The sequence below is a fragment of the Folsomia candida genome, unplaced genomic scaffold (assembly GCF_002217175.1).
Source record: "Folsomia candida strain VU population unplaced genomic scaffold, ASM221717v1 Fcan01_Sc034, whole genome shotgun sequence".
Taxonomy (NCBI): Eukaryota; Metazoa; Arthropoda; class Collembola; order Entomobryomorpha; family Isotomidae; genus Folsomia; species Folsomia candida.
In genome coordinates, this window is record NW_019091226.1 from 1,223,928 (window position 1) to 1,250,966 (window position 27,039).

The following is a 27,039-nucleotide window of genomic DNA, read 5'->3' on the forward strand; positions in this document are numbered from 1 at the left end:
ATATTCATTTCATCTTCATGAACAATGAATGAATAATTTTATGCATTATTCGTTTTTCTTAGTGAGGCAAATACCTAACAACGGAAAAAATTTACTAAGTATGCATTTACCCCACCCAAAAAAAGTGACATAAGTCGATTTCTCGGCCATTTCTCAACCGATTTTGATGAAATTTTGCACAGATCATTGTTATTGGATTTAGAAACGATGTACTAGTTGACTTGGCGAATTTTTGATTTTTACCCGAGTTATGGGCGAAATAGAGCAAAAATTTGCACTCGGAGTCACCTTTCCATCCATTGTTCCATTTCAGAGCATCACATTGTCCTAAATTATTGGAAAAAGTTACGCTGATTCCTTCTGATCATTTTAAGATCAAGCTGACCGAAATCGTTTAAGAAATCACGACACTATTCAATTTTGAAAATTAAAAATTTAGTAAAATTACTGTGGATGCAAGTATAATGCGGTGCAATAATGTCGTTGACAACCGAATTACAAGTTTTAAATAAACAAGGTCCCAAAAAATGGGAAATCTTAGTGAGGCAGTGCAATCTCAACTCAGAAATAAAATTAGATTGCAGAATTTTTGCATCACCGCTCTGAACATCATTTTCACTGGATGCACTAAATTTTGCTTATAAGAATGAATTCTCCAATCTTAATTTGCGAATTTAATGCTTTTTTACTAGTGAAAAAGAAATGTGCTAAATTAACTGAGATCAAATATAATGGACCATTATGTTTTAGAAATACACATCCTACTATTAATGGGGTGTATTTCTGAGAGCGGTGATTCAAAAATTCTGCAATCTAATTTTATTTCTGAGTTGAGATTGCACTGCCTCACTAAGATTTCCCATTTTTTGGGACCTTGTTTATCTACTCTACCCTTAATAAATACATGAGGTATGTATATGAAGAAATCCATCTAACCACTCGAATTTTTTACAAAACGAATAACGGATAAAAATTTATTTTCAATTTTTGAATAAATGAATAAGGCATTAATAACTTCGTCAAATTTTTAAATTGAATGAGAAAATATTTTTTTGACACCATCAGAATTATGCAGTGCCCGCAAAATTATTTACTTTATATATGAATTTATGTAGCACTCTGTCCGGAAGAATTCATATATGCACTTCTTAAATTAGCAGAAATTATGGGAACAATAGTGAGCGCAGTCTTGAACCGGTTTCATTTTTCCGTGCTCATTAAATGACCACACGACGCTGACAAGGACACCTTTCATGTCGTTTGGAGCGTCTTCAAATTTGACAATGTTGGCTCGAATCCCTTCTGGCGTCCTTTCATAAGAATTTCCAATCCCTTGAAGTTTTCTCAGCCCGATAATCCCGTCAAGTCCCATTTGACGGAGTAGACCGTATAATTCCGTGGCAAACTGGGGATTAGGCGGGGTGAATTTTTCATCCGCCAAAACATACTCGAAAGCCACTAATTCTCCGGAAGAATTAAAAGCCCAGCTTTTCGGTAGGATGAAATCCTTTGGTAAGAAGTTGAAAGAATTCCAGTAAGCTGGGTCAGATGGTGATGCGTTATCCGAACCTAACGATAGACGTAATTATTGTCAGTATCACTACATATATTCAGCTTCTTGTATAATGCGTAAATCTATTAACTTTGTTTCTATTTTTCTATTTTTTAAGGTTTCAGTCTAAAAATTTCCAAATTTTATACTAAACAAAATTTAAGTATTTACATATTTACCATTCTCCAATTTCCACGGGATAGATACGCTCATACTTTCTCCTTCATCCATCGACTCGACCAAGACTTCGTCCCGTGCCATGTCGAAATGTCGGTGGACAATCGTCAGCCCGAATTCTTTGTAGCAACCGTGCTTAACAAATAACTCTCCGACAAGGTTTATCTGCTTGTCAGCATCCAACCGCTGAAATGTTTCCAATGCATCCTCAAATTGTGGAACTTGAAGGAAGAAATCCATATTTAGTGGCTCGACGAGGATCGACATTGTCTCTGTAAAATAAATCACGATGGTTAACTTGAAATAAAATTGGGGTTATTAAATATTTTCTGAGTATCCTTTTTATCGTAAAATAGGTTACGAAGAAAAAAGAAGGGGTCAAGCCTCATAAAAATCGTTACCTTCGTGACGCGATTTTTGCTGACAAAATTTTACAACACTTACAAAATCTTGTAACCGTCGTGACTTATTTTACGGTACGAAGAATTCTTATGTACTTAGGACATATGTATTGTTCATACAAAATTCTGACGTATGAAATTATGCTCACAAAATTTCCACAAAAAAATACTCACTATACATACCTCTTTTTATAAAACAGTATTGAGCAGCTCTACATACGTATATAAACATGTGTGTACATATAGACTTCATGTGGGCCGTTTTTATACGAGTTCGACATCTGTACAGGATATTAATTATTTGCGAAATAATCAGTACGACAATTGACAAAATATGTATAAGATAAGCGTCATTGTGCAAACGGTCAATGCATACATATGTATCTGGACGAATAACAAAACCCTTCTCAGAACCACTCACGAAAATTTCTCTCTCAATATTATGTATATGTATCCGTATATATTTTTGCGACAGTTGTGGCACTGATTATAAATAGATTTTTGCCTTATTATGCAGCATGCTTGCGTGTATACTTTATTTATGTAACATTATCTGAAAAACATACATATGTATGTATGTACATAATGCATTTCTGCATGGTTATATAAGTCGATAAGGTACTTCCGGCTGTTGAGTCACTTTAAGGAGTCCAGTATTTGTGGTAATAAATTTGCATGTCAGTTTTGAATGCGTCAGGGCATCAGTTTGGCTTATGATCACATCGCAACACTGAAATTGGTTGCTTTTAACTTTCACATCATATCACACATGTAGGGTGTGTACGAAAACTATAAACTTGCCAATTGTTGGCAGAACATAATTTAAGCATTCTGACGCCAAAGTTTTGGAGGAATGTTTCAATTTGTTACTATGTATGCTAATAGCTTGACAATACAAGTATTTACAGAGGCGTACATAAATACATACATCCATCGGTATTCCAAACAAATGATTACGGCCATGTATGTATGTATGTACAGTAAATACATACGTACATATTTATTTAGTATGTTACTTTAACAATTATGTAATTTCGGTAATTGTATCATACAAACTATTTAAGCTGCCTTTTAATAAATACGAATATGTACGGTACATACAAATGTAATCGGTGTATGTAAATGTTATTTGATTGAGACTGAAATCCAATAACACTGCAATTTTAAAATTTGAGACAAATTATTTTAGTCTACGGAAAAGCATATCGTGCACTTTCCATAGGCTAGGGAACGTACATGAAATACGTTAAGGGGTGATAAGGAAAGAAGGCTGGGGAACAGGTCAACTTGCACCACATGTTAAAAACCGGGTGTAACCTGTTAGTAGGGGTAAAAAATTCCCAAATTTTGCGTCACGTATTTTATGAACTCTCCTCCACTAAAGATAACTCCTGGATAAGGAAACAAGACAAGTACCCGACCTTCGTACCCAATAGGAAATGTCTTCCCTATAATTAGTTAGAAATGCATATATCTCACAATTTAATTGACTAATTGTAAATCGGCTAAATTTACGCAGTATAAATCCATGCTGCAAACAATTACATGCGTGAAATTCTTAAAATTATTCCATCTCTCTTTTTCCTAAAGTCGACCAGAACTTGGTTCCTCAAAGTTTCCGAAATGTTACACGACCACATAAAGGTTATAAAATGGAGCCTAAACTTCATGGCACGTCTCCACTGCTTTCCCATCATCTGGGACAAGGACAAAATCAAGTTTAAGAAAAATCTATTTTTCACAAGATTTTTTGAGATAGTGCAGATTCTTTATTTCGTCCTCATCTTGTACGTCATATTAATTCAAGTTCATGCCGATTGTGGGGTCCAAATCCTCTTCAGCCTCCAAGTTGGCTTGGGGCTAACAATGATCTACCTGTGGGGGATGGGGGTGCAGCTTGCAAAAATTGGGGGGACCTTACTCAACACTATTTCCGCGTTTGAAATCTGGCTGAAACACAATTTTGGAGGAATTTTTAGTAACATGGAAAGGTGGGATTTCGTTAATGTGTAATAATTACGGTTTGTGTACAACATTACGGCCAATGAATTTTTTTAACTCAGATATTTTTAACCCAGTATTTTTTTATACTTCATTATACATATATTTAGAAGTTTTAACCAAAAATAGAGGCAATTCATTCGTACTACAACTTTCAAATTTAATTTTAAAAATAATTTTACAAAGACTTTCAAATAAATATGTAGAAACTCAAGCCGAAAATTAGAAATCATTTTATTACACATTAGCACATTTTATAACCAAATATTTGTAAAATTGGCAAGTTACGAATTGCACAATGTTACCAAGGACTGTGCGAATTTCTTCAAGAGCCGTCGTAGACTATTTCATTACTTTTTGGGCGCACTCACGTCAACTTTCGCGTATCTCGCAAATTGAGCATAGCCAAATAAATGTAGGTATACAGAAGTATTGCGAGATTTCGCAAAAATTTTGCTGGAAAACAGTGGAATTTTTGTTTGCAAATTTATTTATCGAATACATAACTTGGCTTCGTCTTATTTCCCTAAGGGAATCCTAGTCGTCATAAGAAATTTAAATTATGTACATAGAAACCATGGAAAATATGTAAACTAACAAAATTGCGCGACAGATGTGTTTTTATGGTTTCGCGAAATGTTTTGCGAATACCATCATTTTCCGTTCGGACTCGTAAAAAATTAGAATCCTACAAAATTTATAAATATTTATGCACGCTTATCGAATCGCGTACAAAATTTCCGAGTAAATTTCCTCCTTTATTTTCAGAACGCGACGAAACACCTTCCTCCGACGCGTCTTATCCTTTGCGAACGGATTATGCCCAGCCGTTGGAATACTGAGGATGCGACGATTAGCAAACAACAGTTGTAATCCAATCTTCTTGGGATATGCGATAGGATATTGCGCCCCGTGTGGAGAGCAGGTGTCAAATTATGGCGTGGAAACATTAAAATTGATCAAACTTGGGGTAATCGTCCCCGATGGATTAAACGTTACCGTTGAAGTTTTTAAATCCATGTTCCTCCTCTTCAACGTCGCCCTTGTGGGGACGGGATGCATGCTGGATTATCTCGACATTTTGGGAAGGTTAAATAAATTTGAAACATAATTTTCAAATTAAATTTCCAAACTTTAACGGGCATACTCACTTATTTATAGTGGTAACGCATTTAGAAAGTTTACAAAGCTAAAAAAATTGTGACATTTGCAAAATATGATTTCCAAAATTTACATAAATCGTCCTACAATCATATTTTTAGTTCGTATGCATGATTTTTTAATCTCATGTGAAGCGTCTTATAAAATAATTTTAAACTATTTTCAAAAAAATTAACAGGTTAATTGGTAAATTTGCACAAAACTCCATGGCTTCCCAAAGTTTGGCAAAACCTTATAAATTTACAATACATTGCCAGTTTTGTTGTTATCTGCAATTTGCGAGGTATATCAATTTATCGTGAGTATGCAAAGTATAAACTGGGAAATCTTGAAACACAACATGCACATAAATATGGAAATGCAATATGGAAATTTGATGGCAAAAAATTGTTTCTTCAGGTTGTTGAATTTCCTAAAAATTTTATTTCCTAGCATTTCCACTGGTCCCACACGGATTTCACTCTCTTCCCGAATCGAACTTTACCGTTGCCTTGAAATCGTTGGAAAGGAATTGAACCATTTCGGCTCGTCCAGAATTGTCCCCGCCGTTCTCATCGTGTGCCCCATGGTCCAAATATTCTACACCTTTGTCCTCATCAAATTCTATAAAACGCAATCCGTCGGCGGTATCATTACTTATTGTACTGTGGTCATCCTCTGCGTCCTGGCGTCCATGGCATTTGATACTTTTGCCTCGCAAATCGGGGTCAAATCGGATCAACGGAGGAAGGAATGGGGCAAGGAGAGAGGACTGAAGAAAGTCGAGAGGAAAATATTAACCTCTCTGCAACCAATTAGAATCCGGATAGGGAGCAATTTTGTAGATCGAGATACTGCTCTGGTAACGCAAGACTTTTGCTTAAAGCAGACCGCGTCGTTGTTATTAATGTAATAAAATCTCAAAATTAACTTTTCATATGATTTTTCACGGAAAAAATTATTTATCAAAAATTTCAAAATTTACTGTTAAAAAATATTAAGGGTATTCACACTTGACTTGATTGTAAAATAGCGTATGAAAAAAAGGTGTCAAGCCACGCCAAAATTGTAACCTTAGCAACGCGGTTTCTGCTGACAAAATTTATCACACTTACAAAACCTCGTAAACCTCGTAACTTATTTTACGACACGCAGAATACCAAGAATACGAAGGAATCATGTAAATCCCTAATTTCTTGTAATCTTAGTTTTATGTATGTATGTACATACGTCTGTTTTTTATTAAAGTTAGGGCACCAAGTTGGCCGCACGACTTTACGCCTGTATAAATTTATTACCGTTTAACGACTTTGTGTAAATTTGAGGAAAACTAATTTACAAAAAATTATATGTATGTATGTACCGTGCGGTAAATGTGTTTTAGGAAAACTTTCCACAAGTATTGAGAAAACATGATTAATCTAAGTGGATTGTCCTATTTAGCAGAAGCGTATATATAACTTATGTATATACATAACCCAAGAATTAATAACTAATTGGCAATGAATATTTCTGGACATACATATGTCAACCATTGAAAATATACAAAATATGTAAATGCATGCATATTTATAGCATTTGTCGTAAATACGAGCTTTACTTTGTGAAAGTACACTTAAAATATCGAACATATTCACCTTCATTGTCCCGAATATCATAAAATACTTTACAGAGAAAGATTAAGGGGGTCAAGCTCCATATGTAAAAATCGTAGCTTTGCTAACGAGATTTTTGATTACAAAATTTTACAACGCTCGCAAAATCTCGTACCCGTCGGAACTATGATAGGCAAATAATTTTACGACACGAAGAAAACTAAGGATACCAAGGAATAATAAATATATACCTTCATGAATTCCTAGGAAATTGCAGCACTGCACAAAACTCATTTAATCCTCATACATACATAAGTCAAGCCACAAGGAAAAGTTGTTAAATTCTACAAGCATACATACATAAATCCATTTATCGAGCAATGCATAACCATGCCATCCACTTCAAACATGCAACAAACGAACAAAGATATTTATGCATACATACCTTTAAACATATCAGATACATACATACATGCAAATATACATACATATTTAAGTACATATGAAATACATATGTACATGTATGCGTTTTGGTATTGTTCATACCAATCGGCTTAAAGCGAGTTGGTCCGATTTGCTATACCCAATCTTATATACGTACATAGAAAAAGGGTTAGGTAATGCATAGCCCAACATACATAACTTTAGCATGGGAACATTGGTAAGGAGTTTGCGGAAAGGATGCTTCCAACTTTGGAAAATTTTGAACTCTTTGTTCCCACAGGATTTCTCATACTTATAATTAGCATAAAAACTTATGTACGTATGAACCTTGTACAAACCAATCAAATAAGTGACACCCTTTATGCACGGGCCCCATGTACATTTTATTGTGTAACTATTTGCTTTTTACCAGGCGAACTGGAGCCACGTCGTCCCATTCCCTATCATCATGTCGTCATAACGAAATCTTTTGCAAATTCGTGTGCAATTTAGGTGTGCTAATGTACCACCGAGTTCTACATCTTCGCGTAGAACTCGGTCGTACAGAATGTTCATCTTTAGGAATTTGGTAAGTTACAAGTTTGTTTATTTGATTCTATTTTGTGGGAATATTTGAGGTGAAAGATTTTAATAAATTTTTTGCACAACTTTACTTAAAAGTTAGGATAAGCTAATTTGGTTTAAGTATCCTTGATAATTACATAATTACAGATATTCCCCACTTGTAACGATTCCGAAAAATATGGGGGATGAGAATTCGCATTGAATTTTTAACATAAAATGAATCAAATTCAGGAGCGACCCATTAAAACGTATAATTTTCTAGGGTGAAATTTTCCACCAACTGTAATCTAAATTTGGAACTTGATACGCTTTTTCTTAATTAAATCAGGCTTGACCAGGTAATAATATTTAAAATTCAAACTGTTATTTTAAGTCGGTTTGTGCTTAATTTAGACGCCGTATACTAAATATTGTCTCCCTCTTTCAGATTTATGTAAATTCAGCACCATTTCTTTAATTCTTTCACCAACAAGATCAATGGCTTCAAAGGTGAGGAAACGTATAATCTACACAATTACACGAATTTGCTTGACGGTTATTTATCATTTGATTACCAACCGATTTTTTAAAAATATTACTGTCTCCTCACTACACTGTGTAATTTACACATACCTATTTGTATGTATGTATAATATCCTTGGGCTGTTAAGGTATTTTTGGAAATGTTACGTTCCCCGGATTTTACTTCCGACTTACTAAATTTCCATTACCTAGATAAGATAAATAATTTGGTTTGCAAATACATTTGTCTAATTTGTTTGGCAAAGTAATGTTAAAAAAATAGCTCGGTAATCAAGTCATAAAAATCGTGAAATGTTTGCAATTCGGGTCGAATTTGAATCGAATTTTGTGAATTTTCATACATAAATAGGAAGAAGCTACCCTAATTTTGTACGAAATCTTTCTAATTTCGGAAGTACATATTTGTATGGTGAATTTTTTATTTTACATAAATTTTAACTACGGTTTGTCACGAAGATGTCGTAGTTATTTAAATTAGAATAATTTTCTTTAAAAATTGATTAACTGCAATGTAACATTTGCATAATCCAATCCTGAAATTGGGAGTTTTAAAATTTTAATTGTCTTCAAACTAAGCAAAAATTAATAATGACATGATAAAATTGATTTTCAATAATAATTTTGATGTATTTATAATTTTGATTAACATTTATAGATGGAAATCTCCATCGACAACTTTCATCTTTCCGGCGTCAGGGTGACAAATGAAGACACAGACCAAAGCAGCGATTTCAGTGAAGGTTTAAAATTTTCCAGTTAACAGTGTAAATTTCAGTTTATTTAAATAATTTATCCTTACATATTGGATAAATATATATTACTTCGAAAAAGTTAAGTGCATGCTAAGTACAGATAAATTTAACATACAGGGCGATATCTCTCAATACTATTTAGCTACATATCTTTCAACATAACAAAAAGGTGTTACATAATTCAATACATCAATTATCTATTTTTTAACTGTTCTAAAATTTTAGTAATTTTCAAGTTGACTTATCGTATTTATGTTAATACATACGTACTAAATTATACGGATTTGCAAACATATTTATCAATAAGTTTTGTACAAAAAGCAAGTTTAACTATTGAATATTCACTCATTTGCTATGGGTAAAGTTATACGACCTTAACGAGCTAAAACTTTACGAAATGCCGAATCAGCCTCAACGAGTTTTATGTAGAAATCGAGACCCATCGTCTTGATAATTTCCAAGATTTTTACGTAACTTCTACTTTTTCTTAAACTCACCTTCTACTTTCTCATAAATCTTGTAACTTACAAGTTGTAAGTGTACTAGCAATTTACAAATGCAGTTGGAACGACTTTATCGAAAGGGTCGGAGATGATACATTTCTATGGTTAGGCTTGCTTTCCGTTCAAGCTATTAAATCTAAAAGGGAGATAACCTAGAACTATTTTTGCTACACTATTCATTTTTAATTTTGACGTGCAAACGAGTCCTGTAAAAGTCACCAAGATTCGTTAGAAATGCCGAATTGAAAAGATGGCTAGGCAGAATGAGATCTTTTATTCAGTATAACCTCAGCACGACATGATTATTCAAGTTTTTACTTATCATATATACTCCGGCTATGTACATTTTGGTATGTTTTCTTCCCATTGTCCATAATTTTATTTTATTCAAGCGATGATTCTCTCACGTTCAAATGTTTCCATATGCCACTCATTGAGCTCGCTGCAGATTGAAGTACAGTTTACGAAGTACTTAAATTCTCTACTTCCATAGTTCTACCATTTACTGCATTTAAGTAGATGAGATTGTTGTTTCCTAAAGGTAAAGGACTCAACAGAGGACATGTTTATACGTCCTGCCCCATTTACATCGTTTTTTATGATGGTACGGGAATTTCCTTCAATGAAAATATCTGGGCTTGGGTATCCGACAATTTTTTTACAATCTTGAAACTGAAGAATTGACTTCCTTCCAAGATTCATTTACTATGGTTAATTGATAAAAATGAATTTAATTAAAATTAATTATTGAATTATCGCTTAATAATATTGATCCGATCGAAATTACTAACCCCAACTGAGAGAATTTTGTATTAAGTGATTCCAGATCCTTAAAAGATTTTATCACTCTTATAGAATATAGTCACTTTTTTGTACGTAAAACAAGCTGATGAAAATTACCGCTGACGCTTGGTCCGTTACTTTATCCACACTCGAAATCCATGCAATGTTTGCAATGTATAAAGGTATTAATTGCAACAACGTGGCTATAATAGTTAGAACATTGATGTAGCAAAGGATTTTATGAATACGACTCCAGATTTTCTTTCTTCCAAATAATTCTTTCTTAACCGGAAGCATGAGTAGTACCTCGAATATTCTTATCAATTTTGGAAATTCCATTTTATTCCATTTTTACAGCCCAGGCAAATAGCGGGGATCTAAGCCCGTAAAAAATGTAACGGATTTTGTCTCTTCTATAAATTAATACACTGGATTCGCAATTGCAAATGTCTGCTCATCGTTCCTCGTACCACCGTAAACATATTTTCCATAGTATATGATGCCAAACTTTTGAACATAGTTGTGTAAGAGTCCACATACTCTGTTGTTGCCATACCACTTGCCAGATTAGCTGAAATTCTCCGACTAATATGTATACTTCCGAGACTCCCAATCCTCAAACATGATGACTTGTTCGAAAAATTTTTGAAGCTCTATGATCAACGGATATTGAACATATAGGATTTCCATCTTGCGTATCAAGACCAATTAGTTGGATTTCTCGGGCGAGAAGGTCAAACATATTTAGAGTTATGACGAAAGCGAATGAGCTTGGGAAATTTTCCATCGGAAATATTGACCTAGATTATATTCACATTGTTATTGGTACACATAAGCTAATGACCCTAATAATATGTGATCTATCGTCTAAGGGTTCATTTAACATGTAGCGATAAATCTCAGCTAATGAAGACAGATAAACTGGGTAAACTTCATTAACTTCTTAGAGAAATGGAGGACTTCATGTTACAACTAAAAAATAACAATTCCTTGCCCTATTTGGTTCAAGAGTTTCGGTTTAATCTGGTAGTATTTTCAGATATTTGTTTGCATATTGAACGCACAGCTACTAGAGTAAATCCATGTCAGGGTTTCTATCCTTTTTTTTCTTTCCAGACCTTGTGTACTGAGGAGGTTCTTTTACAAAAACAAATGAAATTTCTGTAGTCAAATACGTTTAATAGATATAGTTTGATGACGCTATTAACAATCTGTATTTGTTCAATGAGTGTTCGACGAAGGAATAATTTTATAGGGTTGACTACGCCGAGCATTGGTGTCAAACCGAATTGACATACATAAGGGTCAATGTTCTGTAATTATTTAGGGTTAATTTATTAGGAACATAATCATGAGGATCTGACTTTTCAGAAAAAAACAAAAGCTCTACTTGCTAGCTTGTGTGTTGGCTTCATTTCTTCCAATAACGGTAATCGACTGTTTATTGCCAACGCGACGAACGATTCAGATACTGCCTGAAAAGGATTGAAAGCAGTTATACCCATCTAACCCGGAATACTTTTGTGAACTACCTAAAACTCTTCATTCCAATCTCTTTTGCTAAATAAGTTAGTGTTTCTCTTCGTCGAGAAGTTATTGCATGTTTCATTGTAAAATACGTTGAGTTGTTTTGCATAACTTTCGCGGTCATCAGGGATCTTTAGAGTTCGATCGCTAGTACTAAGTACAAGTCCGAGGCAAGCAACAGACCTGTCAAAAGCGTTTTTATGTTAGACAGCTTTTTATCCAGGTCAGTGCACAAATCGTGGCATCGAATTTCATAACACAGACTATCAGTATCACTAAAGAGTAACGATTATGGTGTTATGAATTAATGCTTTCTAGCAGAATTTATATCACAATGCACGAATTTTAGTGCAACCAACGAAAACTTCATGCTCATCAAAACCCTTTGTAAGAACATCGATAAACGCTTCCATCCCGTTGAGCACACATGAATTTGAACGCCATCCATTACGTCTTAAACCTTTGTAACATTAGTCTCAAAATGAGTCATTGCTACATACATGAAAAGATCTTTGAAACTTTTGTTCAATCCAGTTGCTGTTGCCTGCGCCAAAGTGCTAAATAATTGTAACATGGATGATTAATATGTCGATACGATTGTTGGCAGCAGAATTTATGCTTAACGATGGAAAATTGTACTTCCGATTAAGGCCAGCCTTTTATCGAATGTGTAGCTTATTCTGTACACTTTGAGACCTTTTTTTGTCGTAAGAGCTGTTATATGAGCCAACATATTTTTTGACATAATATATTTTCGCCGTGGACTTTGAAGTTCATCTATTTTTGGTAATTACTCCACCGCATGTCGACCAGCTAGATACGTTCATTCTCAGGTGCATGGATATAAAAGGTGCATATACATGATACGGTATCAGGTGCATATACATGAAAGTATGTAAATTCTAATATAATATTATATATAGGTTAGCAAATTTTAAAACAGGCTCGCTAAACACTTGCCAGATGATTTGGTATTCGCCTCCGAATGTGAAGCTTTCCGCAATTACTATTCTACAAACATTCACGGAGCAGAGATTCCCATTGTGCGACTAGCCTTGGTTGATGTTCACGTTACCGTTAATTCGTAGTTTGTATGTCTTTGTGGGGATTACAACTCAAACAAGTTAATTGGTTAGGTATTGCGTATTGCGTTCGACAATCGCAATATACTATTACGTACGATTATCGAAACTAATCTTAGTCGTTTGTAATTCACGTACTATGCCGCGCCGTGCTTAGCGTTTCCGAAGTTGGGTTTTTACTCAGAAATGTGGGAACGAGTTGGACGAATAGGATCCAAATGCCCTACGACGACGGTCAATTCGCCGAATTTGATTTGCTTTAACTCGTCGCATATTGTATCGGCTGACGATATCGGTTTGAACATAATACAATCACGTTAAGTTGAAGTTCTAGTTCCAAAAGAGTAATTCACGATAAGAATTTGGTGCCATTGTAAGAGCACGTGTGCACGCATATCTTCATGTATCAGGTAGCTACACGTAGTTTAATTTTGTGGAAAACAAACAAGTTGTTTTGAGTAAACTTTTAAAAAACCCACAAATATCAGAAGTAATTTGAACGATCAATTTATGCCAAGGTTGTTTGCGAGCTTGATTCGGTAAAACTCGTTAATAGCTCGACAATTACATATATGAATTCTGCCATCAGCGAATCCAAGCATTTTGGTGAAAAATCCAAACAAGTTTAATTTATAGTTTTATAGATTGAAAACTCCGGATAACATTAAATTTCCGTTTTTGGACAAATTAACCAGAAGTACTTTAAACCATGTTAAGCAAAGGCCAGTAAACCGTGTATATTAACGCGTGTAGGGTATCAATTTGATCTAAATGAAACTTAAGTATCTCTCTGAAGTATCTTAAGTAACTCTCTGACGTAAACCATGTTTCAGGTGTATTTGAAAAATGTTTACCTCAGGTCAGAGGTCATGCTGTTAATAAATAACAACTCTATAAATTGCTTTCTATCATTGATTTTAACGACTGAAATGTTCAACATTAAAGTACTTAAGGGTCACATGCATGAATTTGTTTGGGATTTATTGGTATTATTATTGAATAAAAAGCATGTCATTGATATATACATCGGAAATTCATGCGTTGTGTTATTAAAGAATTAATTACTCATGTTCCACACGGTTTTAATATTTCTTTATGAATATTGTTCTTGCAAATTATGTATAGTTACTCCGCCTAATGAAACGCAAGATCGATTTTTAGACTAGCAAAAACCTGTGCTGTTTATCAATCTCAAAAACTATTTAAATGGAGGATGTTCGTTGCTCGAGCATTATGTTAATTAATTTGGTATTATGTGTAATTATTATTAAGATACAATGATATTGTGATAAAAATGCTGGTAATAAATAAATAAATATCTGACACAAAAACAGATTACTTATTATGAACAAAAATGCTAATTAAACAGATGAAATATTTATGTTTCTTTCAACATTTATGTAATTAATAACAAGCTACATACATACATAAATATTTAGTCTCCAAAATTATGCATGAAAATAATTATGTCCGCCGTATTGAACGATGAAGAGCTAATGTATCAATAAAGTATTAATTACTAAATATATGTATACATATACATATACGTATTTATATATTTATGAGGTAATCTATTTAAATTTTGATGACATCTTGTATTAAATTTTCAAATGTTTTAATACAAGTGTAAATTTGCATAGCTTAGGCATAGCAAAATTTGGAATTTCCAACAGAGACGTGAGTAAAAATTCCTAGACTGTATGAAGAAAACAAGGGAGAAATATGGTAAATGTACATATGTACATATTTACAATGGAATTATCTTTGCCTCGTTTGCTAATAAATTTAAATATGCCCATTTTCCCCTACATATATGTACGAGCTTTCCATGTCTTTCATTAATGCGTCAAAATATGAAAATGAGGTGACACCCACAAATAATATATGTATGTACATATGTATGTGGGTAGCATATCTTTTTCACGAGGTACAAAGAATCATTTTCTTATAAATTACTTATAAAGAAGGAATAACTTCTGATTAATGAGAACTAAATACATAAAATCATGCAATATGAAATTTCTTGCAAGAACTCAACACATACATATTTATAGTAAATGATCCGTAGCCCCACGAACACCATTCAAAAGATATTCCTCAAAATCAACCAGATCCTTTTTCTTGACAATTTTTAATGTTCAAACTACACCGAAATTGATTAGCCAGTCATGTCAAAAAATCAAGCCAAAAATTATTTAGGTATCATACGAACATGAATCTTTTCTTGTGTTGAATAGTCATAGTTCACAATGTGGGTCTAAGGCTCCACTTATATCGTTGATAAGTGGCACATGTGAAAGAGGGAGGGGGGCCTACTTTGTTAATGTTCTCTAAGTATGTAAATGACGCAGTGTTGCTTAATTACTTGAGTTTGTAATTAATTACTAATTACTTAATTACATCGGACGAGAGAAAGTAATTAATTACTCAATTACTAATTACATCAGTCGAGTAATTAATTACAGTTACAATTACTTCCGTGAAAAGTAATTAATTACTTAATTACAAATTAATTACATTTTTTATATAATCATGAAGTATGATACAGTTACGCAAGTACTAATTTCCCGGTATCAAAGTTACTATCGCTTGATCTCAAAGTTATACCGGTCGGCTGGTAAATTTTTACCGCTCCGTAACAATTTGTTACCGATATGGTAAAACTTTAATACCGAGCTATTACTACATTGCACCACTTACCACTACCACTTTGGTAGAGTCACATATGAATACCGGTTGGTATTATTTTAATACCAAGCGGTAAAAGCTAAGAGCGTAAATATACGAACGTAATGTAAATGCAAAGAACTATAATTAACATTTCAAGATTAAGCAGTTAATTAATCCAAGGACTTAATTAATCTAAGTATATTCCAACTTCTCAAATTAAAAGGAAATTAATAATTGATTGGGGGAGCGTAATTAACGCAAAATTAATCTTCACCATCTTCCAAAAACGAGCTCGGAAATCAAGATTTTACACAATACACTGCCTAATTCGAAGCAACCGAGTAATTAATTACCCAAAGTAATTAATTACTTTGTTACCCAATTGAAGCCAAGTAATTAATTATTAATTACAATTACATTGCCACAAAGTAATTAAAATCAATTACTTAATTACTTCTCGATTTTCTTGTAATTAATTACGTAATTAATTACTTTTGTAATTAATTACTACAACACTGAAATGACGTTAAGGTTCTGATTGGAATTTTGGGTCAAATTTGTGTTTACCCTGTGTAAATATGTATGTATGTATTTGTACATATGTAAGGATGTCTGTAGGGATACATACTAGTCCTAAATACATATTTACCGCACACTGTATAATTTATACATATGTACACGTATATATTCAGGATTAAACGCTTTAACCCAAACTCCCCCATGCCCAAGTATTGTTAGTAACAATTTGTTAATAAAAATGCGCTACACCCAAAAATTATATGTGTATATTCACGTGTGTCAATACATATACATGTGCATATCTATTATACATAATATATACATACATATTATGTATGTATATGTATGTATGTATGTATATGCATACCATCTTTATTCCAGCGCTATATAAGAGCTAGTGTGTCTCGTAGAATTCTTAAAGTTGCCAGTGGCGGATGTTATAGATTTTCAGAAGACATCATTATCCTTCAGAGATCAATTAATTCTATTTATGTATGTATTATATACATATTATTATGCATTTGTGCATGCATGCATGCATATTTATCATGAGGCAACCAGTAATTATATGTATCGCATGGGTAACAAAAATTGTGCGACATATCCAAGCCTGTAAATAGCTCACATCCAGTGTGCATGCTCTTTATGTGTATTGTATTAATACTTAGGAACGTCTCAGATTTATTTATGTACAGATGTATACATGTACGCATGCATATGCATATGTATGCATATGCACATACATACATGCATAAATATAAGTTGACCGAGGAACCCGTGACTTTAATGCCTTTGTCACTAAATCCACAATTCATTATCAGTCCCAGACCTTTCTTGTTTAAGGGCATCTACATAAATACATGTTTACAGACATTTGCATGTACATACATACACAATTTATTTCTGACTAAATTTTCTTGTGTATTAACCTCTAACAAAATGTTCAGGCTTGATTTAGTCCATTAAACCGTCACGTACAAAGAACTTATATCTTTACGAGTTTACAACGAAAAAACACGACTACAAGAACAAGAAGACTGCCCGAAATAATGAGTAATTCCGTAAGTTTTGAAAGAATTCTTAGTTATTTAAATTATTTATAATTAGTTATTGACTAATTATGTGTTTCTTACAAATCTGTAAGTCTTAATTTAAAAATTCTTCCCATTTCCATAGATTAATATGGACACAATGACGCCACAAATGGATCCTCCTCCCAACCTTATCACCCCCCAAGATAAGCACATTCCCACCTTCCCCCTCCAAGTCTCCCACCCTACCGCCACCCCCGCCCAAATCGCCCTCTCCTCCGCCATCCTCACCGGAAAGGACGACCTCGTCCGCGCCCTGTACGCCAAAACGTACGCCAAGATCTCCACCGCCACTTACGACTGGGCCGTCATCGTGCTCATGCTCCTGCTCGGGCTGACCTCTGACCTCGTCGCGACGTACACCAATCCCAACTCCACCGCCGAATTCGACACGGTCTTCGTCGGCATCGCGTCCTCCCTGATTATCCTCGTCTCCCATGTCGACGCGTGGTTTAAACATCATTACATCGGCGCCGACGCGGCGATCGGGGTCGTCTTCGGGGTTCACAGACTCATCTTGTCGGTCCGGACGGGGTGGGCGTGGGCCGGGTCTTTCGGGTCCGGGTCCGGGTCTTCCCGGGGGATTGTCCTGCCCGAGTGGATGTTCCAGATTTACATGGGGGTCATGATCTTTATCGGGGAAAAACATGTCAGCACGGCGACTGCGGTCATTTTGTACATGAATTTGGCGTTGAACTGTATCATTTTGGGGTTCCGGTATCCCCTCGTTACCATGGCGATTGTCCTCGTGTATGTGCGGAGTGGACGGGAAAGTATGGAAAGGCTGGATGAATTTGTGAGAAGATGGAAAAATTGGGTGGCTGCTGGGTTTGGGGTATTGCTCGGGGCGGTATTTGTGTATGTACAGGTTAAAGAGAATTCCGAAGCGGTGGGGGTTTTACAGGAGAAAATGGTGGAGTGGAAATCGTGGGCTAAACCGGTGAGGAGTTTTATGATTTTGTGGGGTGGTTTGATGGGAATTATGGCAGTTATGTGGGGAAGTTTTGAATATTTTTGGGGTAGGGGTGTTTCCCTGGTGAAATTGTGGGATTCTGGGTTCGGATTAGTATTTGTATAATGAATGATTAATTGTTCTGTGGGCTCGCTGCTAAATTTTTACATATAATTTGACAGCAATATGAATTAGAAAAATTGAAAACTAGATGTCATACTCGTTATCCGTTCCCCCTTTTAATTTTGATTATGAGAAATCTTGTGTAATTAATGGTTAGAACATTCATTAATGACATCCCGTTAAAAATTATAATTGATACAGATAATCCATGATTTTTAATAATCTCATTTTTGATAACAAATACCCTATCATACATACACCATACTTTGGATTTGTTATTTAGTTCAATATTTATCTGATTTTAAATAATTATGACCTATATGTATTTACATATTTCGTTTGTAATCAGAAACTCGCTATAAATAAATTTCATTGTCTAATCGTAAGTGTTTTTAACTTCATGGCTTGACTTGGATTGATAAAAATGAAAATTTAACAATGGGCTTATTCACATCAACCTTAGCATACATTACAAAAATAAGCATACTAAAACTTGCTATATTTCACAAAAATTTTGGTGACAATGATTTTTTAAATAAATTTGTCCAGCAAATTGGCACGTCTTTATTAACTCACCCGTCCCTTCCATCTCAATCCATAGAAATCACAGAAATTCACGAGAACTAAATAAAAATACGGCAACAGTCAGATTTTGAGCGCTATGAAAATCCGAAGGTTAGTTGCGACGCTAAATGTTTTTAAGACATTGTCCCGAGTACGCCCAATATTAGTTAAACATCTTCTTTAAACGCATCCCGTTTCGATCTCGGCAACATATTTTTCCTCGTCTCCAACACGATGTCATGTGCCGCTTTTAAATGCTGAGTAAGGTCTGCCTTGACCGCAAAGGCTTTTGCACACTGGTCGCAGATGAAGGGGCGCTCCCCCGTGTGCACTCGGCGCACGTGGCCACGAAGAACAAACGCAGTATTGAACGCTTTTCCGCAGTGGGGGCATTTGTGCGGGGTGGGGGTGACGTAACCCGGAGTGTGGATTCCTTTCACGTGCATGATCAAATTACTATTGGTTCGGAAAGCTTTGTCGCAGTGGGGGCAGGGGTACGGTCGCTCGCCGGTGTGGGATCGCACGTGCGTCGTGAGTTGATACGCGCTGATGAAAGTGGAGCCACAAGTCTGTGAAAATATTTTTTTGGAAATTAAGTATATTTCTGGATTCTAAATATTTGGAAAATAATATAATGCAATATATTGACGTCATTCACTTAGTCATTGGTAACTTTTAAAATCGATTCATTTGGTAAAATAAGTTTGTAAACTAAAATAAAGGGACGCTCTTGCGCTGAGTAGGTTTACAAAAATTGCAAGGTAACTTTCCTTGGAAATATTAAAGAAATTTTGTAAAAGTTTACAGAATTTCCGAATTTCAGTACAATGTTACCAAGGCCTGCATGAATTGCCTGACTATTTTCAGGAAATCTTATAAAATAATTCCAAATAGCCTTACATCACATTTATGCTGTTTGTCTCCCGCATGAACTTTCTTATGTCGATCTAATCCTGCCATAGTGGTAAAAGTACGGCCGCTTTTGCAAAAAATGCTTTAATTAGTAAAAACTTATATTTTACATAAATAATTAAGTTATTTACCATTCATCACAAACGAACGGATCCTCCCCGTGCAGTCTGATACGGTGAGCTTGTAATGATTTCGAGGTCACAAAAATTTCCGAACACGTGTCGCATTTGACTTGCCGATGCGTGCCGTCATGGCGATCGAGGTGCATTTTAAGGTCGACCGGAAGATAAAACCCTTTTCCGCAAAGGTAGCAAATATTCTGGGGAGCAGAGGACGAAGAATGATCTCGAACAATGTGACGCTTCATGCTGGTCCCGTCCGTAAAGGTGGCCGAACATTGGGGACATTTCTGTGGCTTTGCTTTCTTATGGGTACGCTCGTGTCTGAAAAAAAAATGTTATGGTTAATTAACTACTAAATAGATTTTAATTTGCATAATCGGTCAGTAAGAGCGTACTCAGGACAACGTCGTCGCAAATTTCATACAACTATAAAACCATTTCTGTTATTTTATGCCAATTTTGATATGGTTTTGATAGATTTGTGTAAAAATTTGTGTAAGATTTGTGTATTTGTGTGATATTTTTACTTCTTGGGATGAATTTGTGAACAAAATCAGAGGTCAAGTTGCTGGATAAATAAAAAAAAAAACATCTATTGTTTTCCAGCAAAAGCATTGCGAAAAATCACAAATTTTGCAAGATTTATGTAGTCGTCCTGCGACACATGCCCTGTTTCTGAGTGACATTGTGAAAAAAATCCTATGCTTCCTAAGTAGAAGTTTTGCGAAATGTTGCAAATTTCGCAAAAGGTACGTATGTATGACGTGAATACGCCCAACTGTAAAATTGACGCCAGTTACCTGTCCAAGTCTGTAATATCTCTGCATTTCTTTCCGCAATTTTGACATTGGAACCGCCCCCTGTTGTGTGTCTCCATGTGTCGGTCGAGCTGCTCTTTTGTCCTAAATCGAGTGTCGCACACGTCACAAACTTCCGGTTTGACCCCCTCAACCTCATGAAGGGTCACGTGCCTTTCAAAGTTTTCCTCGAGGCAGAAACTCTTCTCGCATTTGCCGCAGGAAAACTTCTTGTCGCCGGATTCATGACGAATGACCTTATGCGCGGCGAGGGTGCCTTGACTGAGAAACTTTTTTGTACAAATGTGGCATTGATAAGGGTGCTCGTGGGCATATCTTAGATGAGCGTTGCGCGCCTTGGTACTACAAAAGGTGGCCGTGCAACCTTCCGCGGGACAGGGAATGCCGCTGAGGGCGTCGTTTTTATGTGGGAACTGGGAAGCATCGTTTTCTTGAACCCGGTCGCCCAAGTTTTGGTTTGATGTTGGGCTAGACTTTTTAGTTGATGATGGTTTTTTCAGCCTCTTTTTACTCGTTGGGCGAATATTTTTCACCGAAAGTACCAGATTGTTGTTAACCAGGGTGGTTTGTGTTTTGATGCGGGGGGAGGATCGTGATCGTGTCCTTCGGGAAGAAGATCCGAATTTGATCCTTTTCGAAAGTGGTATGTTCTCTGTTGCTGAAGGAGAATCTATTTTCCGTTTCCTTAAATGAATAATAAATTCAGTTTAAAGAGATTCTCCTAATTTACCATAATTTCAAAGCCTGGCATGAAAGTATTTATGTTCTCCTTCTCCATACATACCGTATTGACGGTCCTATCTTCTTAGATCTGCGGCTTTTCATGTTTTGGCGAAAAGGAATAATGCAAAAATCGGTATCGTCGTCGCCGTCTTTCTCATCATGGAAATTATCGTCGGGCTCTTCTTCGTTCTTTATGTTTTCCACACTTGTTGGAAAGCATGGATCATTGTCGTTTTCATACAAAAATTGGTCGCCCACGACCCTCAGCGGGTCAACATCGCCTTGGATAAGTTCTACTTTAACACCTGCTTCATCTTCCTCAAAATTTTGATGATTCCCTCCTATTTCAAACTAAAGTATTTAAAGAAGCAATTACAAATTGATTAGGTTTAAAATTTGTTTAAAACCTGTCACACGGAGAAGCATGGTACGAATCTGTATAATTTTCTCGGTTTCGGGATGATAATCCCCATTATTTATAAGTTGAGACGAAGTATGTAAAATTGTGGCGTGAATTTGTTTAATTTTCGACTCGATTTCTTCCTCCAGGAGAGAAATTTGGCTCTTAATTTGTTCCATTGTTCCGATGAGAGTATAACAGTCGGAACAAAGTTCACACATTTCGTTATCATCTTCAAATTGGAGGGGATGAGAAGATTTGTCGATTTGATTCGGATAACCTAACAGTTTTCTAAGGGTCTCGACTATGATTTTTCGGGGGGACATTTCTCCCTTATCGATAACGCGTAAACAAAGAAGGCAGAACATGGCTCATGGAGACGATGGAGGATATTAGATCTGAAACAGAAATTTAAAAAAAACATGAATTACAAATTATCATTTTTTAAATTTTATAATTCCAAAAAATATGGCACGTATACTTATCAGTGCAGAAATTGCGTTATACTTAATGCATTGTATAATATGTAATAATTTCAACCGACACAATTTAGTAGAAATATTGAATATGCATGAGAACCATGAATAACAAAAACAAATAAAATAATATATAGAAAGTTGTACGAGTAAATACCGTTGCTATTTGTAGATTTGGCGATTAAACGGATAATAATTTAATACCTAAGTAGTAATAACTGTATTAAATTGGAGCAACTAAATTTCAACCTAGTGCCTGGAGCTCCTGCAACTTCATGTGAAATGTTTACAAACTTGAAAGGAGAACAGAATAAAACTCGTACCAAAACATGTCTCATCGTTGGCGAAAGAGCTTCTTATGCAACATTTGCGTAACCGAGAAACTTGTATGCACCTAAATATGTACCATATAAATTTTTTTACTATAATCTCGATTTGTAAGATTATCCAAAGAAACGTATACGTTTTCATGTTTTTTTTACATAAAGTTTGTATGCATGTATGTATTGTTTGTTTTATGTAATTGACGAATCGTCAGTCACATGAATTTCATGGAGACTATGCATTAAGTATGACGCACATAAGATAGTTTAAGGCATCGTACCTTTTCCTATTACGATTAGAATATGAACAATGCAAATAGTGATAATTGTCACAATACTACGAAAATCGGTTCCATCCATCGCGTACGTCCCTCCTGGGAGAAAGATTGAGCCTAAATGCTCGTGTCCATGTAAATTCATGAATATTAACATATTTATTAATATTTTGGAAATTAGAATGATAAGAAAGTACCAAAAATGGGAACACATTTTTGAAAAAGTGTCTGAACTGGAAAAATTACTAATTAATTAGTTTTACTTTTTAATCTTTTGCGAGCTCCGCATCGCTTTTATCTCTCATGCAAAATAGTTAACATGCATAAAACGCCTCATCATTTATGTACAAATTTAGTATGTATGCACAGTAAATATGTCACAATTCTCCCAATGCTTCTTTTTCATTGCGAATTTCATACATAGTTTACGAAAGAAACAATAAACAAAAATGTGTATGATTTAGTACTTGTATACAATTGAACCATGAAGTAATTTAGGGGCACGTCACGTGTCACACGTGCGAATAAATTAATAACTCCATAAACTACATTTCATTTCATAAAGAAATTTGATCCTTTATTTCTCCCCAACTTAAAATTTCAAGTGGTCACAAAGCATACATACTTATATGTCCAATATTTATGTACGAAAAAGACTGTTTCCCTATTTTTTGCATAATCTATTTAGCACCTCGTAAAACGTCCAATTATTTTTTGCACGGCTCATAATTGTGCTTGCTTGCGTGACCCAATCCATTTTCCTAGATTCAATTCTCTTGCTTTAATTGAATTTTGTTTTTGTTTTTCATTGACGTCTTCTTCACAGAACAAACAGCGAAGCAACGTAATTAACTTTCTTTATATGCAAACTGGGGAAACACCGTTAGAAATCTGATATAGTGAGGCAGGTATTGATTTCTCGGTATTAAAGATGCTACCGCTTGGTATTAAAATTATGTATATCATCCCGGGAAAATTTGTTACCAATACGGTGAAACTTTAATACCGAATCGTTACTACACCGTATTACTTAGCAGTACCACTTTGATAGAGTCAATACCGCTTGGTGATACTGGATATCCAAAAGTGTACTAACATGAGAAATTTGAATTTAGGGCTAATAATTGTTTGTGCTATCATATCCAAACTTGTCACCAAATTATATAAATTTTAAATTTCCATACAGTCATATTTATATTCGAACAAGAATACGAAATCCGAGAATGCAATTCATGATATTTGAGATCTTTTAATACCGGATTTCTAAGAGTGAATGGTCATTATTGGATCAAAAATAGAACCATTTAATTGGCCATTTAACTCCCGGACTATTTCCAATTTACATAAAGAAATCACACCTTTCTCTAGACTTAAACATACGTCAAGCGTCATTCCAACCCTGACCATGGAGGACTTTTACGGAAAACCGGTTACACCCCCGGAACAAAACCAGGCTCAAAAAGTGAGCAATTTACCACTTAAAATATACAACTCGCTCCCCTGGATGGGGGTTTCCCTCACAAAATTAAGTCCTATCCGTAACGGTGCGGATTTTAAATTAGAACGCATCTCAACCTTCCCCTTAGCAATTTTTGTGTTTTTCCAAGCCATCTTTTGGATTAAGACGATCCATCTTTTTGGCCTTCTGGTGGGCGTTTCGGGCATTGACATTTCGGAATTTTACGATAAAATAGCCGTCCTCACCTGGTTTTTGATCTTGACCGGGTGTGCCGTCGGGTATTGGGGGTTGGTGGGAAGATACCCCTTTTACGAAGTGCTCAAAGAAGGTTTTCGTGCAGAGGATCGAATCTTCTGTCAATTACAGGATGGGGATGGGATCGATTTTCAGAAGAAAGTTACCACCGCCGGAAAATGGGTGTTGGCGAGACAAATGTAAAGTTTCAAAATTTTATCAACACAAAAAAATGCAATGCTAGAAATCGTCATCAAGATTTAAAATTACATAAAAGAAGAAAATCTAAAAACTCTTGAAAATAGCTTTAAAAATAGAAATATTCAAGACGGTGTGATAGATTTTTATTACAACTACATACATTTATACTTCGTTTTCCAATTATGGAATCTTTCTTAATTTTTATGCTTAAAGTGACTTTAATCATAAAATGCGAACAGTAAAATTCGTCGTTAAAATTTCGAACAACAAAAACATTAGATTTACAAAATTATTACCGATATGGTCTTTTATAAAAACCGAATGACAGATTTTTATTATATCTTCCCAATTTATAAAATCTGTGAGAATTCTTATTCTATTCGTTCGAAAAATGTCAGTTATAAAAATATTCATCCAAATTTCAAAAGTCAACATTTCAAGAGCAACTACACAAAATTGCTGGAATCACTTCACACACAAATGACACAAATATGATTTTTGATTCCTTACCAAAATCCACGATTTTAGGATCTTTAAAATTCATAGATTTTGGCCTCAGCAATTTTTTTAAACTTTTGTACGACTTATTAAAATTACCCCCAAAGCTGCTTATTTTAAATCTTTCTAAACATTTACATACCACTAGATTTCCACGAATTTTTAAAATTCCTTCTATCACAGAAATAATTCAAACTAAAAATATATTTCCCACCCAACTCCATTAGCGAAATCATCATCGTCTGCCTAATCTCCATCACGATTCAGTTCTTCTCCTTCCCCAAGTACATTACGAACATTTACGTGCTGCTTCCCTGGGAAAATGATGCATTGTTCTGGACCATGTACGCGTTCGAGATCAGCTGCATGTTCCTCATCGTGATTTTGTGGGACTGCGCGTTGGCGGGGGTTCCACTGTCCTGCATTTATTTGGAGGAGACCCTTCGCCTAATGGGCGACAGGATGGCGGCAAGTTTAAAAAGTTTTGGGTACGATTCAACCTACGCGCCGAACTTCGCGGTCGGACATTATCGCGAATTAATCCTCTACGCGGACGGACTTAATGACTTTCAAAGCTTCAAACTCATCTTCATTCATGGGCTGCTGTTCGGACAACAGACGGCGGAAGCGTTCACGGCGTTTCGGATGTTACGAACACCGGGCATCGCCTTATCGGATTTTGCATTTTTGTTGGCAGATATGTGGGTATGGAAATTCAAAAAATACAAAATATGATGACAAATTTGGAAGTGATGGCACACAGGATGCGCAAGCCTTTCAAGAAGATTTTATCTGATATTAGTTAAATTTCTGAGCTCTAAATATTTTGAAATGAATAAAATGGAATATTTAGACAATTCATGTAGTCATTTGTAACTTTGTGAAATCTGTAAGTTTCGTAAAATAATGTAACACAATTTTCCAAAATTAAGAGACACCCTTGATCTGAGTCAGCTTACAAAAATTTGTAAGATTATTTTCCACAGAATATTTGGGAAATGTTCTCAAAGTTTGTAAGTTTACTAAATTTAGGGGTTACACAATGTTACCAAGGACTGCGTGAATTTCCTCATTGAAATTAAATTAGTAGTGCTAAATTTTAATTTCTTACGTAGCAAAAATGTATTCTTTTTTGCAGACCGCGATTCGCCAATTGTTCCTCAACTTTAAAGGAATCTCGTTCGTTGGGGTGGCATCGGAAGAATTTTTGCACATGTTAAGATTACGCATTAATCAACTACTTCCTTCAGAAAGGCGGTATTATTCCAGGGTTTTGAGAAGCTTGCGACCCATTTATATTCGACAGGGTCCAAATCGTTGCCATCGGGATTTACTCGGATGTGCGTGGATGATAATGATGAACTATTACGTCACGGCGGCTTTGTGGCCGTAATACATAAGCAGATGTGTATTAAATACATGCATTAGTTTTCTACATACAATTAATATGTTAAATTGTTACTAAATTCATAAAGCCGGCTGACTACCGTCGGATAATAATAACAATCATTTAAAATTTGAAGTATATAGATGTGTTACATTTCTTTAAATGCTATTTTAGCAAGTGTGCATTCTCATTTTTCCCAGTTTATTTTCCTTCAATTTACACAGAAAGTAGTTGAGTAATACGTAAATA

The 27,039-nt window shown here is 35.1% G+C and overlaps 5 protein-coding genes across 6 annotated transcripts; 3 read left to right on the top strand and 2 right to left on the bottom strand.

The window, feature by feature from the left end:
- Positions 1-944: 944 nt before the first annotated feature.
- On the bottom strand, positions 945-2,436 carry LOC110860782. 2 transcript variants are annotated; one of them, XM_022109888.2, is made up of 3 exons: positions 2,314-2,436; positions 1,732-2,001; positions 945-1,569 (listed from the first exon to the last, which is right to left on the bottom strand). In XM_022109888.2, exons 1-3 carry the CDS (start codon positions 2,381-2,383, stop codon positions 1,154-1,156), a joined length of 756 nt encoding a protein of 251 aa, XP_021965580.1. In that variant the 5' UTR covers positions 2,384-2,436; the 3' UTR covers positions 945-1,153. The 2 variants fall into 2 exon arrangements, with proteins under 2 accessions (XP_021965580.1, XP_021965581.1); XM_022109889.2 differs by having other exon boundaries at positions 2,131-2,375.
- Positions 2,437-3,996: 1,560 nt separating this feature from the next.
- LOC118439332 lies at positions 3,997-7,029 on the top strand. The gene is made up of 3 exons (XM_035860567.1): positions 3,997-4,121; positions 4,900-5,220; positions 5,725-7,029. The coding sequence occupies exons 1-3, from the start codon at positions 3,997-3,999 to the stop codon at positions 6,182-6,184; spliced, it is 906 nt and encodes a 301-aa protein (XP_035716460.1). The 3' UTR covers positions 6,185-7,029.
- A 9,529-nt stretch (positions 7,030-16,558) lies between these two features.
- LOC110860798 lies at positions 16,559-18,784 on the top strand. The gene is made up of 2 exons (XM_022109910.2): positions 16,559-17,293; positions 17,409-18,784. The coding sequence occupies exons 1-2, from the start codon at positions 17,282-17,284 to the stop codon at positions 18,399-18,401; spliced, it is 1,005 nt and encodes a 334-aa protein (XP_021965602.1). The 5' UTR covers positions 16,559-17,281; the 3' UTR covers positions 18,402-18,784.
- LOC110860760 (zinc finger protein 678) lies at positions 18,595-22,730 on the bottom strand. The gene is made up of 7 exons (XM_022109857.2): positions 22,571-22,730; positions 21,945-22,335; positions 21,599-21,878; positions 20,797-21,498; positions 20,006-20,317; positions 19,863-19,941; positions 18,595-19,531 (listed from the first exon to the last, which is right to left on the bottom strand). The coding sequence occupies exons 2-7, from the start codon at positions 22,303-22,305 to the stop codon at positions 19,130-19,132; spliced, it is 2,136 nt and encodes a 711-aa protein (XP_021965549.1). The 5' UTR covers positions 22,306-22,335; positions 22,571-22,730; the 3' UTR covers positions 18,595-19,129.
- Positions 22,731-24,022: 1,292 nt separating this feature from the next.
- LOC118439387 lies at positions 24,023-26,930 on the top strand. The gene is made up of 3 exons (XM_035860645.1): positions 24,023-24,904; positions 25,631-26,108; positions 26,542-26,930. The coding sequence occupies exons 1-3, from the start codon at positions 24,285-24,287 to the stop codon at positions 26,794-26,796; spliced, it is 1,353 nt and encodes a 450-aa protein (XP_035716538.1). The 5' UTR covers positions 24,023-24,284; the 3' UTR covers positions 26,797-26,930.
- The last annotated feature ends 109 nt before the right edge of the window (positions 26,931-27,039 follow it).

What these genes read in the sequence shown, in the direction of transcription:
- LOC118439332 (XM_035860567.1), top strand. Translation starts at nt 3,997, where the DNA reads ATGATCTACCTGTGGGGGATGGGGGTGCAGCTTGCAAAAATTGGGGGG. An exon ending in ATTTTTAGTAACATGGAAAG is followed by an intron (nt 4,122 to 4,899) that starts GTGGGATTTCGT and finishes CTTTATTTTCAG; the next exon opens with AACGCGACGAAACACCTTCC. An exon ending in TATCTCGACATTTTGGGAAG is followed by an intron (nt 5,221 to 5,724) that starts GTTAAATAAATT and finishes TTTATTTCCTAG; the next exon opens with CATTTCCACTGGTCCCACAC.
- LOC110860782 (XM_022109888.2), bottom strand. Translation starts at nt 2,383, where the DNA reads ATGAAGTCTATATGTACACACATGTTTATATACGTATGTAGAGCTGCT. An exon ending in ATACTGTTTTATAAAAAGAG is followed by an intron (nt 2,002 to 2,313) that starts GTATGTATAGTG and finishes TTTATTTTACAG; the next exon opens with AGACAATGTCGATCCTCGTC. An exon ending in CCCGTGGAAATTGGAGAATG is followed by an intron (nt 1,570 to 1,731) that starts GTAAATATGTAA and finishes GTCTATCGTTAG; the next exon opens with GTTCGGATAACGCATCACCA.
- LOC110860760 (XM_022109857.2), bottom strand. Translation starts at nt 22,305, where the DNA reads ATGTTCTGCCTTCTTTGTTTACGCGTTATCGATAAGGGAGAAATGTCC. An exon ending in AAGATAGGACCGTCAATACG is followed by an intron (nt 21,499 to 21,598) that starts GTATGTATGGAG and finishes TATTCATTTAAG; the next exon opens with GAAACGGAAAATAGATTCTC. An exon ending in ACAAACAGCATAAATGTGAT is followed by an intron (nt 19,532 to 19,862) that starts GTAAGGCTATTT and finishes ATATTTTCACAG; the next exon opens with ACTTGTGGCTCCACTTTCAT.
- LOC118439387 (XM_035860645.1), top strand. Translation starts at nt 24,285, where the DNA reads ATGGTCATTATTGGATCAAAAATAGAACCATTTAATTGGCCATTTAAC. An exon ending in TGGGTGTTGGCGAGACAAAT is followed by an intron (nt 24,905 to 25,630) that starts GTAAAGTTTCAA and finishes CAACTCCATTAG; the next exon opens with CGAAATCATCATCGTCTGCC. An exon ending in TTTTGTTGGCAGATATGTGG is followed by an intron (nt 26,109 to 26,541) that starts GTATGGAAATTC and finishes TCTTTTTTGCAG; the next exon opens with ACCGCGATTCGCCAATTGTT.